Consider the following 12,528-nt stretch of genomic DNA (forward strand, 5'->3'; position numbering starts at 1 on the left):
GAGTGCGGGAAGGGGGGTTGACGGGGGTGGCGATAATGGCCCATCAATGAGTACTCAATCCACATAGAGGTGTTGAAGCACTGAGGAGCGACAGTGATTGTCCAAGTGTGCCGTTTGGAGATTCCGAATGGCACACTTGGACAACACCTGTACATCCTCAAAAATAAATATGTCCAAAATTAAAAAAATTTTGTGCTATTTTGATCATTCTTGAAATCCACGAGCAGAATACTATATTCAACAGATTTATTGTATTTTCCAGTCCATACATTCAACACTCAATGTGTATTTACAAGAAATAAAAATTAAACATTTTTTGAAGCAAAATTGTAAAAAAAATCTGTTACAAACGTAATAGCTACAAACTTCTTACAGTTAGAGTATTTTTGACTGCAAAATGGAAAATTTAGCTTGTTTTCTTCATTAAGAGACCAAGCTTTTGCATGTACTCCAAATTGTTCAAGAACAGCAGCTGATTTAATTTGGGTATGCCTTGTCAGCCATTTTTGGTGAGTTTGGTCCTGCCACTTAAGGGGTTAAACAGCAAACAAAGTCACACCTTTGTCCTGATGAAACATTTCCCTTCCCGTCTGTATTCAGCGAGATGAAGAACCAGCAGCCTCTTCACGTCACCACTCCGGTGAGGCAGAGCATTGCTCTCACCAAGTCGGCTGGCACCTCCGTTTACCTCAAGCTGGAGTCGTCCCAACCTACATTCTCCTTTAAGATCAGAGGCATCGGTCATCTCTGTAAGACGGTACGTAATTTTCTGTTGTTTATATATATATATAATGACAAGAAACCAGTGCAAAGGTAACCAGTGTGGACCAGTTCAGGCAGCACAAGCACAGACTTGGACTTGTGAACTTGTGCTGACTGATTTGTTTTTTTTTTAGTGGGCAGAGCGGGGGTGTGAGAGATTTGTCTGCTGTTCAGGTAAGTACATTGTGGAAACACAAAATCTTACCAAGTATTTTTGTATCGAAAGTAACTTACAAGCAACTTTTCAGCAAGAAATAGGAGCTTGTTCTATAAAAATATTAGTTCCACTGGCAAATTATTTCACCTGTAACATGGGGAAATGTCTTAAGCTAAATAATCTGTCACGAGAAAAAGTATATTTTTTATTAATATGAAGGAATTATTTACGTAATTCAACCTCCTACATCTCGCTGAGAAATAGAACTTGGAAGTTTTTTTTGTCTTCAAGTGCAAGACATCTGCACTATAAACTAGACAAAAAATATTTGAGGATTTTGGTCTCCACAGGAGGAAACGCTGGTATGGCAGCTGCTTATTCTGCCCGCCAGCTCGGGGTTCCTGCGACCATCGTGGTTCCAAGTATCACCCCCAACCAGACGGTGGAGAGGCTGAAGGACGAGGGAGCAATTGTTTTCATTCAAGGAGAAGTTGGTTAACTCAGCTGTGATCATGTCAATACCATCAGTTTATTTTTATTTTTTTAGCGGTGTGTAAAAATCGAACGTAGTTCCGATTGAATCTTTATTTTGTTCACAACCGTGTTTAGGAAACCAGTTCGTATCAGAAGAAGATAAAAAGTGTTGCTCAAAAATCATGTCTGGATAGATTATTACACCTAACCAAAGCAGGGGATAAAACAAGTTGAAGTTATGAACATTAATAAAGATTTTTTTTTCCTTTTTTTTTCCTGAAAGGCTTTTGTCATTTTAACTGAGTTGTGTCTCGTCTTTTTCAGGCTCTGAATGAAAGCATTAGTTACGGACAGCAGCTTGTGGCAAACAACCCAGGCTGGGTATTCGTCTCTCCCTTTGACAACCCGCTCATATGGTGAGACAGAGTCAGGCTCTTTGAGCATAGCAAAAGTACTTATACCTTCAGAAATAAAGCTAAAGCTAAAATTTGCAATACATTTATTGGGATTTGACACAAGATCCCAGCAAAAAGTAGTGCATATATTTGAAGTGGAAGGAAAAAAGACAGTTTTTGTATTTATTTATTTACAAATAAATAAATAAAAAGAAGGTGATTCATATGTCCAAGTTGTCCTGAACACACCATGCTCACAGTGAAGCATGGAGGAGATGGAATCATGGTTAATCCAAATGAGAATTTATAGCAAGATCTGAAAGATGCTAGTCTGTAGGAACTCCATCCAACACGATTGAGCCTGTGCTGCATTGCAAAAAAGAATGGGCCAAACTGGTAGAGACATACCCTAAAACACTTGTAGTGCAAGTGATTTCTACTTGTTTAGTGAGTCTGAACACAAATCCAAACCATACTTTTAGATACTTTTTTTTTAGATTTTTAATCTGTAAAAGAATTTTGAGACCATCTGTCATTTCCCTTTGACTTACTTTGTGTTTCTCTGTGTAGACATATGCAACACAGACATATGCAGCGAACACATATGCAACACAGACGTATGTTGCATATGTGCAACATCGACATATCCATAAAGCACTAAGACCATAGACATCAACCAAAGTCACATAGCAACGACATAGACCAACAACATCTACACATATGACTTCTACTTATTTTTGACACAAATGGAACCCCATAACAGTTAACAATAACCGCTTGTTGACAAGAGTTAGAATGTCGATAGGTGTCAAACGCAGCCACAAATACATGAAAACAGCACAACACACTATTTAACATTAGAGCAGTTCATAAAGAGATTTGCACTGCGTAAATCCGGCTGCACTGTCCACAGATTGTCCGCATTAGTTTAAATCGCAGCTTCGCTTTGTGAAGGGAAGGACACACATCTTTGGTGAAGGAGCTGGAGCACGATCTGAAGGAGAAGCCTGGAGCCATAGTGCTGTCGGTGGGAGGCGGAGGCCTGCTGAACGGAGTGGTGGAAGGACTTCGCCGTGCTGACTGGGCTGACGTGCCAATCGTAGCCATGGAAACCGTAGGAGCACACAGCCTGAATGCAGCAATGAAGGCTGGAGAGCTTGTCACTTTACCTGCCATCACAAGGTACCACACTTGGTTCACCGGCCCTTTTTCCTCGTTCTGGCGCAACTGATTTAGTATTTTTGGCGCCCGCAGTGTTGCAACCACGCTGGGCCTGCTGAGGGTGTCGGCTCAGACAATGAAACTAGTGAAGGAACACACAGTTTTCTCAGAAGTGGTCACTGACCAGGAGGCTGTGAGAGCTGTTGAACACTTTCTGGGTGAGTGAAACCTGCATCTGGGCAGAAGAGATGGGAAAACATACAGCTGACGACACAAACGCCACACACAAAGACATTTAAGGTTTTCTTTTGTCCACTCATTATACTGTTCAGCAAGGAGACGTTTTTGAATACAAGCGTTATGAGTTTTGAGAAGAAACACGCAAAGTCCTGCTTTCAAAATGAACATGTAAGCAAAAGTGTTACAAGTTTTGAGAACAAAAGACATGAAATCCCGCTCTCAGACCGAACACATGTACTCTTGGATTATGGCAGAAAAATTCCCCCATAGATGTGGGGGAAATTTGCAAGCCTGAGAACAATATTCCAACAATGAAGTACAGGAGTATCAGGTTGTGGGAGTGCTTTGCTAGGCTGGGGCTTCTGATGCTTTCCAAAACAGATGACTCAGCCAGGAAAGAACAATATGATAAAATATTGAATCAACATCATGGAGGAAGTTGAAACCTGGATACCAACTACAAAACATCTGACCCAAGTCATGGTAGCAATTCCAACAAATACTAGGGAAGTGTATGCACACTTCTGAATTTTAGCTATTCTTGATATAGCTAGTAGGGTCAGACAGTGTCTTTTTGTACAGTGCAGTAAAATACTGACTTTACCTCCAGAAATCGGCCACGAAACTGATCTATTTTTTCCTCTTTGCAGATGATGAAAAGATCTTGGTGGAGCCAGCCTGCGGTGCCGCTCTGGCAGCTGTGTACGGTGACATTATCAAAAGGCTGCAAGTTGAGGGCAAGCTGGCACAGCACCTGGGCCCAGTGGTGGTGATTGTGTGCGGCGGTAACAACATCAGCATGGAGCAGCTCCAGAGGCTGAAGAAGCAGCTCGGCATGATCTAGTGTCACTGACCACCCTGGGTCTTCCTGACATTTCTGTTTCAGTCTCTCTCTCTCTCTCTCTCTCTCTCCATTCACTAATCTCAGTCCCTAAACGCTGTTATTCATGTACCCCACAGATCGAATCATTCCAGACTGAAACTCTCAGGAGCACCAACACTGACTGAAATGAGATGGGATAGTGAGAATATAAAAAAAAACCATCAGCTTTAGTGGATATAAGATAAAGAAAACTGACACATTGAGTTTGCATATGTTTTGTCTCCTTGCTTGTAATAATGCCTGTGCCTGTGTGTTATTCAGCTTTTTTTATTTGTCCTCACATTAATAAATTATATTTCTTTGTCTTCTTATCATTCTTGTTCTTGAATGTGAAAGACTTGTGAAACACTGTCCAGTTTGCTGCCTCTTACCATAAGCTTCAGCTAGTACACATGAAACATAAACAGACAGACATCCATGTCTCACTCTGTTTGTGTGTCCTATTTATTTATTTAGCCTACAATACAATAGCAGGGGAATATTGGCCAATTGACAGATTAATTTAAAAACCTTATAAAATAAAATGGAGCTCCCCCTAGTGGCCTGTTTGTTTCCGAACATACATGGTATGTTTATGCGTGTCAATTTCAAATATTCTAAGATTCAAATTATTTACGTTAACAATTCATACTAATGAAAATACTTAAAATTTAATGGAAAATACAATTTCATAGAACATTGTTTTGTTTTTTTTGGTGAGGATTAAACTTGGACATGCAAATCACACAAAAGGGTATCACATCAGGTGCATAGTCTTTAGAACACCACCACTGCCTCCGTCTTGTAAAGTGAGCATAAACACGACTAAGATTGAAAAAGTTGTCTGGGACCTTCAGAAAGAAGATTCCAGCAGTCACTGCCGTCTGGAAAAAATTATTCAAGTGAAGTGATAGTTACAAAAATGTGTCTCACTCTGCTGTTACTTCAATCAAAAGGAAGTCCTCAGCTTTTCTCCAGCCAGAAAACACTTTATTTTTTGTCGAAACTTTGCTTAATGAAAAAAATAAGGTTACTTTTTGTTGAAGTATAAAAAACTCAGTTTTCCAGAATTTTTTAAAACTTAAAATCAAACCTCAATATGTGAACATTTATCGATAAAGAAATGGATTTTCAATCACAGTTCACATTTTTATACGACGATATGAGTTACTGGTGGTTGAATTAATGAAGCTGAATCGAGGCATTGGAGGAAAATGTGTTTGAAGCAGCAGTAGACTTGTGTCTAAGGCAGACACTGATCTTCTAGCGACAATGGACCTAAACATGCACACAAAACTGCGACGGGATGGTTTGGATCAAAGCATGTTTACAGTATGTGTGTGGACGGCCTGGTCAAAGTCTAGACATTTGAACTAAACTAAATATTTGTGGCAAGACTTGAAAATTGATTTTCAGAAATAATTTCAGTTGGATCTGAATGAGCTTGAGCTACTTTGCCAAAAGAAACTTTTCAAACCTATGTCAAAAAGCGTTGCAGCTGTTAAGTGCAGTGGAAGGTGGTTCTGCAGCGCATCGGCTGAAGGGCGTCTGAATGCAAACATACACACACACACACAAACAAACACACACACCAGTTAAAATTCACATTTGATCTTTCTTCCACTTCAGATTTATGCTCTACTTTGTGCTGACCTGTGGCCTGAAATTCCAATAAAATACACTGAACTTTGAGATTGTAATGTGACTAAAGGTGAAACTACAACATTTGGGCTGATAAAGACATAAACAACATGCATGGGGAGCCAGTCGGATCCAGCCTGGTCCTGCACTCGCCGCTCTGTAAAGGTGTGTGGTTTACAGTCTGCAGTGATGCAACCAGTGTGTCACTGGGTCATAAGTTAAAGACAGAAAATTAACCCCAATACTGATCACCTATGATTAACGATCATCACTGCTTAATATACATCTGTCTGGGATTAAACATACAAAAACAAAAACATTAGAAAGAGTTTGTACATGAAGACATTTCTTTATTATGACACAGAAATCTCAAATGCCATTTGATTCTTTACATCTGTATAATCCATTTTAGATATGTTACGTTTCTCATGTGCAGAGGTAAGACAGTAAAAGTTAAGTTAATGCAACCATAAATAATTGTAATAAATAAGTAAATGTACAGCACACATTTCATCGAAACAATTCTTTGTACGGATATGTCCTTTTTGTAACCTATTGTTACCCCTCCAGAGGAGAAGTCAGAGAGAAAGAGAAGAGAGAGAGCAACCCTGTTAGCAGCGGTACGTCACCCTTTAAAAGAGCCCAACCAAAACTCAAAATCCTGCAAAAAAAAAAAAAAAAAGCAGTTTCACTGCACCAGCAGTCAGTCCTGTGGTTTTCTCTACGTAAAATGGCGATTTCACTCACACAAGAGAACGCATTTCACCATGTGTAGAAGAAATTCAAACCATCCGAGCACAAGACAAAGGTGATAAAGATTTACTGGTATTCCCAAAATTCATAAAAAGCAGCAACACAACAAACCGGAAACCCAGACGGACGTCGTCTAGTTTGCTCGTTTTTCAGATTCTTTTCTCGGAAGAGTAGTGCAAAACTCAAAATGAAATCGGAAGGTGAAGAGAAGAAGCGAGTAAAAACTGCCAGCAAACATTACCTCAGTCTATTTACATTTTACTAGATTATTATTAAATTTTTCTTTATTTTTTTATTTATTAAACACAGCAAAAAGATTTGGTTATGGGTGAAATAAAAAGAAACCCCTCATCCTCAATCATGAAAAATAAATAAATGAAAGGCGAAACTGAAGATTTCTCACTGCCAACCCCTCCAGTGTACATGTGTAGATTGGATATGACTACTAGATTAACATGACTTTTTACATGACTGAAAAACCCTCCTCTCTTCAGACTCTTTAACAGAGGTTCTCAGATACATAGGCATAAATGAGTTTGTCCATTAGCAGGCCGCATTGTTAAAACAGGCAGTAAAACTACGTAAAGCCCTGTACAGCACTTGTTCACACCTGCTCCTACAGTAGATGACGCGGTGACAAGTCAGCAGATTCCAATTGATCGTAATCATATCACCGAAAACCCTTTTGGTTCTCGTCACACAACAGAGGCTCCTACAGCGAAAGGCGAGGGTCAGAGCATCACCCCCACAGAGGGGAGGCAGCATTGAGCTGAGTGGAGGCTTTTCACCGTGGCCTTCAGGGCTTCATCGACTCCCATAGAAACCACTTTCTGAACGCTCAGCTATGGGATTTGCAACTGTAAAGTGCTGTTCTGAAGGTAGCTAATAGATTTTTTGTTAAAGTTACATAGCTGGCTCAAAAAAAAGAAAGAAAAAAAAAAACTGAATACAGGAGCAAAACTCTTTCACAGCTGTTTCACTTCAATGCCCTCCACAATCTCAGTGCAACAAAAAGTAAATCAGACTTATTTGCAGCCATCACTGCTGATTAAAATCACCCTCCCTGAATGAAACAAAATGCAGAATTTAGGCAAATGGCGATGAAAACAATATGTCGGTTTCCTTTCGAGATAAAAAGCGTGTAGCTTCGCTGCTCGTATCGTATCGTATCGCAGCGAGTATCGGCCTGCGGTCGGTCTCAGAGGAAGATCCAGGAGGGGCAGGAGGTGGTGGTGAGATGTTGGGTACTGCTGCTCGGGATTGTCGGCTTCTCGGGTTCTCCTCAGCCACTCAGAGGATCTTCGCGGTAGTGGATGGCGTAGCGCAGCTTCTCCAGCATCACATCCAAAGAAGTGTACTGTGGCAGTTTCACCATGAACATGCACGTTTCCACTCGAATGTAGCGCGAGTCTGGCTGACCTGGAGAGGAAACAAAAATATGGGTTTTATTTTATTCTCCGCCTACGAGGTGGAAAACTGATACTAGAGAATCCTGAACACAATCTTCGTGGTTAAACACAATAGTAGCAGCGTTATGCTTGGAATTGAGAAGCCTGCCTGAGTTGATGGATATTTATGTTTTGGAAGAGCCCAAAGTCCAGTGAAAGATATTTTTAAGAGGGTAAGACAAAACTGGTGAGTGCATCACATAAAATACATAAAGATTGAAGGTTGTAAAGTGAAGAGACGTGGAAAAGTTCATGGGATATAAATGCTATTGCAGGGCACCGTAATCAAACTGTCACAGTGACAAAAGCTCAAAAGATGAAGCAATCTTATGAATCAGGAACCATAAACACGACTTGATAAACTTGAACCTAAATCCCTTTAAGTGAAATACAAGGAGAAAGAGATGCTAAATGTTCCTTCATTATATAAATCATATATAAGTCTGTTTTCAAAGTCTGTCTGAAGTGACAAGATGAACAGTTTTCTCAAGATTATCAGCAGTTTCTGCGGCAACAGCACTGATACAGTGCAAGAGCTGCAGGGATAGGAGCGCCTGAGCCCGGTCAGGGCCCTGCAGGGAACATGTCGGCCGTTACCTGCAGCTCCATCAGGAGGGGCGATTTTCATGGGGTACGGGGGAACATGGGCTGTGTCGGGCCCGCCGTCTTTGCACGGGCAAGTAAACGGGATGCGCTCCTGGTTGCAGGCAAACTTGATGAACTTGCAGAGCTCTTCCTGAGTGAACATCTCCAGGGCGGTCCAGAAGAACTCGATGTGCTGGTCGGTCTCCATCAGACCGACTTGGTACATGGTGTGAGCCTAAACAAAAAAAAAAAAAAAAGAATGGGATGATTTACTAAGGTAAAAGTTGAGAAACACAATACAGCAAGGATAGAAGGAAATCATTAAACCACTGCTTTCATAGACTTTAAAGTTGGCTCACACACACTTTGTAATGCGGTTGAAAAGATATCAGTGTTTTCTATCATATATATGTATACGTATATATATATGCACCACCTTGAGGAACTCCAGGTTAATGTAAGGCAAGCCACATGTGCGCAGTTCAATCTCCAGAGGGCTGAGCATGGTAAGCAGCTGCATAGGAATGATGGATCCCAGTCCTGCCCGCACTGCTGTCATACACTCCACATTCTCCAGCTCCCTCAGGCGGAGGCTCCTCACCGCCCGGGCGTACACATCCTTGTTCTCCCAGCTTAATGGGGCAAACAGAACGAGAACTCGCTCAAATGTGCAAATGTGCTGTGGCTGTATCTTTAAGCTACGGCAGAACCTCCAGGAGCTGCTCTGTACCTGACAGTGAGGCTGCGTCCTCCCTGACAAAGCTCCACCTCTTCACCCGTCATCGTGAAGTAAGTAAAAGTGCAGCAGGGCCGGCTGGGCGACTCCGGGCTTTCTCCTGAGTGGTGCTGCGAGGAGATCTCAGCGCACAGGGCCTCCAGCTCGCTCTCATCGGTCACCTGAAGAGAGGAAGAAAACAAACAAAAAAAATGACAGTCAAAATCTGGCTGGATATCGAATTGGGTGTGATTGAAAACGCTCCTACTGCACTCCTCACATTTGCAAATTTCTTGACATAGTTGTAGGTGAGCACATCGGCTTCCTGCAAGTCCTGCTCTGGGTCGAGAGGCTCGCCAACGAGGCCTTTCCAAAACGATCCCAGCAGGTCCAAAGGCAGGGGGACGTCTGCACGGATGGCTATGCCGAGGAGCTGACCGAAAAAGTGCAACAACTGCTCTTCTGCATAGCTGATAGGGCAGGGAGTCAGGATGTACTTCCCCTGGAGATAAAAGCAAAACAAAGAAAGATTAGGAATATTTACAATGACATCATCTTTCTCATGATATTCTTTACAATATGTTTTACATAAAACGGAGACGATGTTGATACTAGATCAGCAGATGCGGTGCCTTGTATTCATGTCCTTTAACTTTCACACATTGTGTCCCGTTGCAGCCGTAAATTTCAGTCCATTTTATTGGAAATTTATGTGTCTGACACAAAGTGGCCTCAAAAGACTCGACCTCATGAGTCAACAGAACCGCTTTCCAAATCGCTTTCTTTTAAATTGCCTCTAACAGCTTTCCACATCTGAAAAAAAGACACTTTCACCCATTTTGATTCCTCTTCCCAATTACACTGCACTGCATTTCTCTATAGTGCAAGGTCTCAATAAAACACAAATTGTGGTTGTAACAGGTCAAAAGAGGTTTAAAAACATTCACAAAGCACTGAATAGAGCTACGGTAATGCATTGATGGGAAGATGAATGTAATGTGGAATGAAATGATACCTTGTTCCGGTTGGCTGCAGCACTGGGACAGGGAAGCAGCAGGGAAAGTGCTGAGCTCTGTAACTCCTTACACACTTGCCACAGAAAATGCCTGAAGGAGCCGCCTGGATAGACACAGTCATCACAATAGCAGTTAGGTATTAAAAAAAAAACAAAAAACATAACAGCGATAAATAAAATAGATGAAAGAAAAGCGGGGCATTAAAAAAAAAAGGGGCATGACGAGGGAAGCACTAACTTGTCCCATGAACTTCCTCTCCAGTGAAGCGGATGTTGAAGGCGTATGTTGGATCTCCTCCGCTGGCCAGCTTCACACAGAGCTGAGACGATGGCACACAGGAGAGCTGGCGTGCTGCCTGGCAGAAGTAGGTGTTTTCTGATGATCTAATTTCACCTGAAGGGGGCGGGGGAGAGAAGTGTTACAATATCCAGAAGGTTAAACACAATGTCCTGTGACGAAAAATGGAAGAAAGTCTACCTCCAACAATCTCTAGAGGGTCCAGTGTAATCTCTGGAGCAGCATGGTCAGCTGTACGTTGTACTGTAGCATTTAATACTCGGTTCATAACAGTGACCTTGGTGTCGTAGAAGACTAGGCCTATCAGAAGGAGATGGAGGTACAAAGATTAAATTTTTCAAGCACTACAATAAAAAATAAATAAATAAAAGTTTCAGCTTGCAATAATTTCTAACATCAGTCAGCCTCAACTTGAAACAGTTTATTTGCATGAAGCCTGTATGTCATTATTTGCTCAGCAAGCTTCAAATATTAAAACCACAGCATCTCGTACAAATGCTTTTAGTCCTGCTAGATTTGTTTCTGACTTGATGCTCACCTTTTGCTTCACACAACAGCGCCGCAATGCTGTTCTGATACGTGTGCGTCTGTCTCAGCTCCACCAGTGGCAGAAAGAAACTCTCCAGGGTGTTGTTGAGGGACTGCAGCAAAGCAAAGCGCAGGCGCAAGCTCTCCACAGGCACATCTGTAAAAACACCAAATCACAAAGATAAAGCTGAGTGACAAAAACACAAGTGTGAGGCAGATAGGAATGTTTTAGAAATCATTCTGAGATGAACTTGTTCATCGATCAGAAGTCAGAATTTGAGAAAATTGGTGCAAATTTTGCATCAAGTGCTTCAAAACTAGGAACTCCAACAATTTTCTAAATTCTACAAGTACATTAAGTACATTAACAAAAACAACATTAACTTTCATGCCTTTTTAAGTAAAAGAAAGTTAAAGTTAAAAAAGGCACAAAAGTTAATAAAAGGGTGGAAACAGATCATTTAAAACAATTTTCTGTGGGCTTCAAAACTGCTAACTATCAAAGAACCCGCAGCGTCTGCAGAAGCTCAGGCAAAAAAAAAAAGGCAAGTAAGCGACTTACTGAGCAGACAGGCCACACGGGGATCAGCAGCATCACTGGGATCTAGGTAGACCTCGTGGGGGTGCAGTCTGGCTGGAGTGATAGCCAGGTGACGACACAACCGGTTGATATATTGCACCAACGCCACATCCATTTCCAAGCTCCACTTTCTACAGGCCTTCTGGGCGTGGCGAGTGTCTATACACGTGCACCTTCAATATAAAGACAAGTTTTAGCATTACATAAAAAACAGACACACATGTTTTTACAGTAGGAGACTTTAAGACAGTTATACAAACTTTAGCAGTATGTGAATCTCCTAATTCTTATTCTGGTCGGTTCATCTCTAACTGGGACAAATGCACTGATGAAATGTAGAGCTGAAAACAAGCAACAGCTGTATTACTTTTTTCTTTTTTTTAAGATTCTGATAATTCAAGATGCTTTTCTAATCCGTGGAAAGTTAGTTTGCATAGATAAAATGTTGTTGAAGACCAAATGGCAAAACTGACAGCTACTTTCTGAAGAACACCTTTCCTTCTGTGATGGTAATTACGGCATTTCAAGTGGACGAGATGATCCTTTAAGTCTCACCTTTCAAAATGAAGGTCGTAACCACAAGCCAAAATGGCTCGCCACACACTGCGGATGTCTTGCTTTGCCCGATCGACTGTAAATTTATGGAAACCTTCCAGTGTCAGGAACTTTTCCTCTGGCACTAAACGAAATAATAGAAGAGATCATAAACTATTGTGTCAAATCAGACTTATTTTTACTTTAAAATAATTTAACCCCATCCCACATTTTTACATCCTAATAAAAAGAGAAAAAACATTCAGCTGAGTCAGATATAATGGTTTTGGAAGTTGTAAATAATGTTTGGAAGACAGAATTGATTTAGATTAAAGTCTACTTTCTACTGAAAAGCTTTTTAGACCATTTGAATTACACCA

General features: G+C 41.1%; 2 protein-coding genes across 5 annotated transcripts in view; one reads left to right on the forward strand and one right to left on the reverse strand.

The window, feature by feature from the left end:
* Positions 1-4,383, forward strand: part of LOC103470553 (L-serine dehydratase/L-threonine deaminase) — a 6,939-nt gene extending 2,556 nt beyond the window's left edge. For all 3 annotated transcript variants that reach the window (XM_008419090.1, XM_008419089.1, XM_008419088.2), the window contains 7 exons: positions 601-757; positions 897-936; positions 1,270-1,409; positions 1,718-1,809; positions 2,743-2,970; positions 3,043-3,167; positions 3,840-4,383. In XM_008419090.1, the coding sequence (XP_008417312.1) occupies positions 605-757; positions 897-936; positions 1,270-1,409; positions 1,718-1,809; positions 2,743-2,970; positions 3,043-3,167; positions 3,840-4,033 (972 nt within the window). In that variant the 5' untranslated portion in view covers positions 601-604 and the 3' untranslated portion in view covers positions 4,034-4,383. The remainder of the gene's footprint in view (positions 1-600; positions 758-896; positions 937-1,269; positions 1,410-1,717; positions 1,810-2,742; positions 2,971-3,042; positions 3,168-3,839) is intronic.
* A 1,633-nt stretch (positions 4,384-6,016) lies between these two features.
* The window catches only part of hectd4 (HECT domain E3 ubiquitin protein ligase 4), a 37,785-nt gene continuing 31,273 nt past the window's right edge, over positions 6,017-12,528 (reverse strand). For both annotated transcript variants that reach the window (XM_008419092.2, XM_008419091.2), the window contains exons 66-76: positions 12,170-12,293; positions 11,597-11,787; positions 11,045-11,191; positions 10,687-10,806; positions 10,447-10,602; positions 10,209-10,312; positions 9,474-9,695; positions 9,209-9,375; positions 8,915-9,110; positions 8,491-8,713; positions 6,017-7,864 (exon numbers count right to left, since the gene is read on the reverse strand). In XM_008419092.2, coding sequence (XP_008417314.1) covers positions 7,728-7,864; positions 8,491-8,713; positions 8,915-9,110; positions 9,209-9,375; positions 9,474-9,695; positions 10,209-10,312; positions 10,447-10,602; positions 10,687-10,806; positions 11,045-11,191; positions 11,597-11,787; positions 12,170-12,293 — 1,787 coding nt within the window. In that variant the 3' untranslated portion in view covers positions 6,017-7,727. The remainder of the gene's footprint in view (positions 7,865-8,490; positions 8,714-8,914; positions 9,111-9,208; positions 9,376-9,473; positions 9,696-10,208; positions 10,313-10,446; positions 10,603-10,686; positions 10,807-11,044; positions 11,192-11,596; positions 11,788-12,169; positions 12,294-12,528) is intronic.

Source organism: Poecilia reticulata, linkage group LG9, assembly GCF_000633615.1.
Source record: "Poecilia reticulata strain Guanapo linkage group LG9, Guppy_female_1.0+MT, whole genome shotgun sequence".
Taxonomy (NCBI): Eukaryota; Metazoa; Chordata; class Actinopteri; order Cyprinodontiformes; family Poeciliidae; genus Poecilia; species Poecilia reticulata.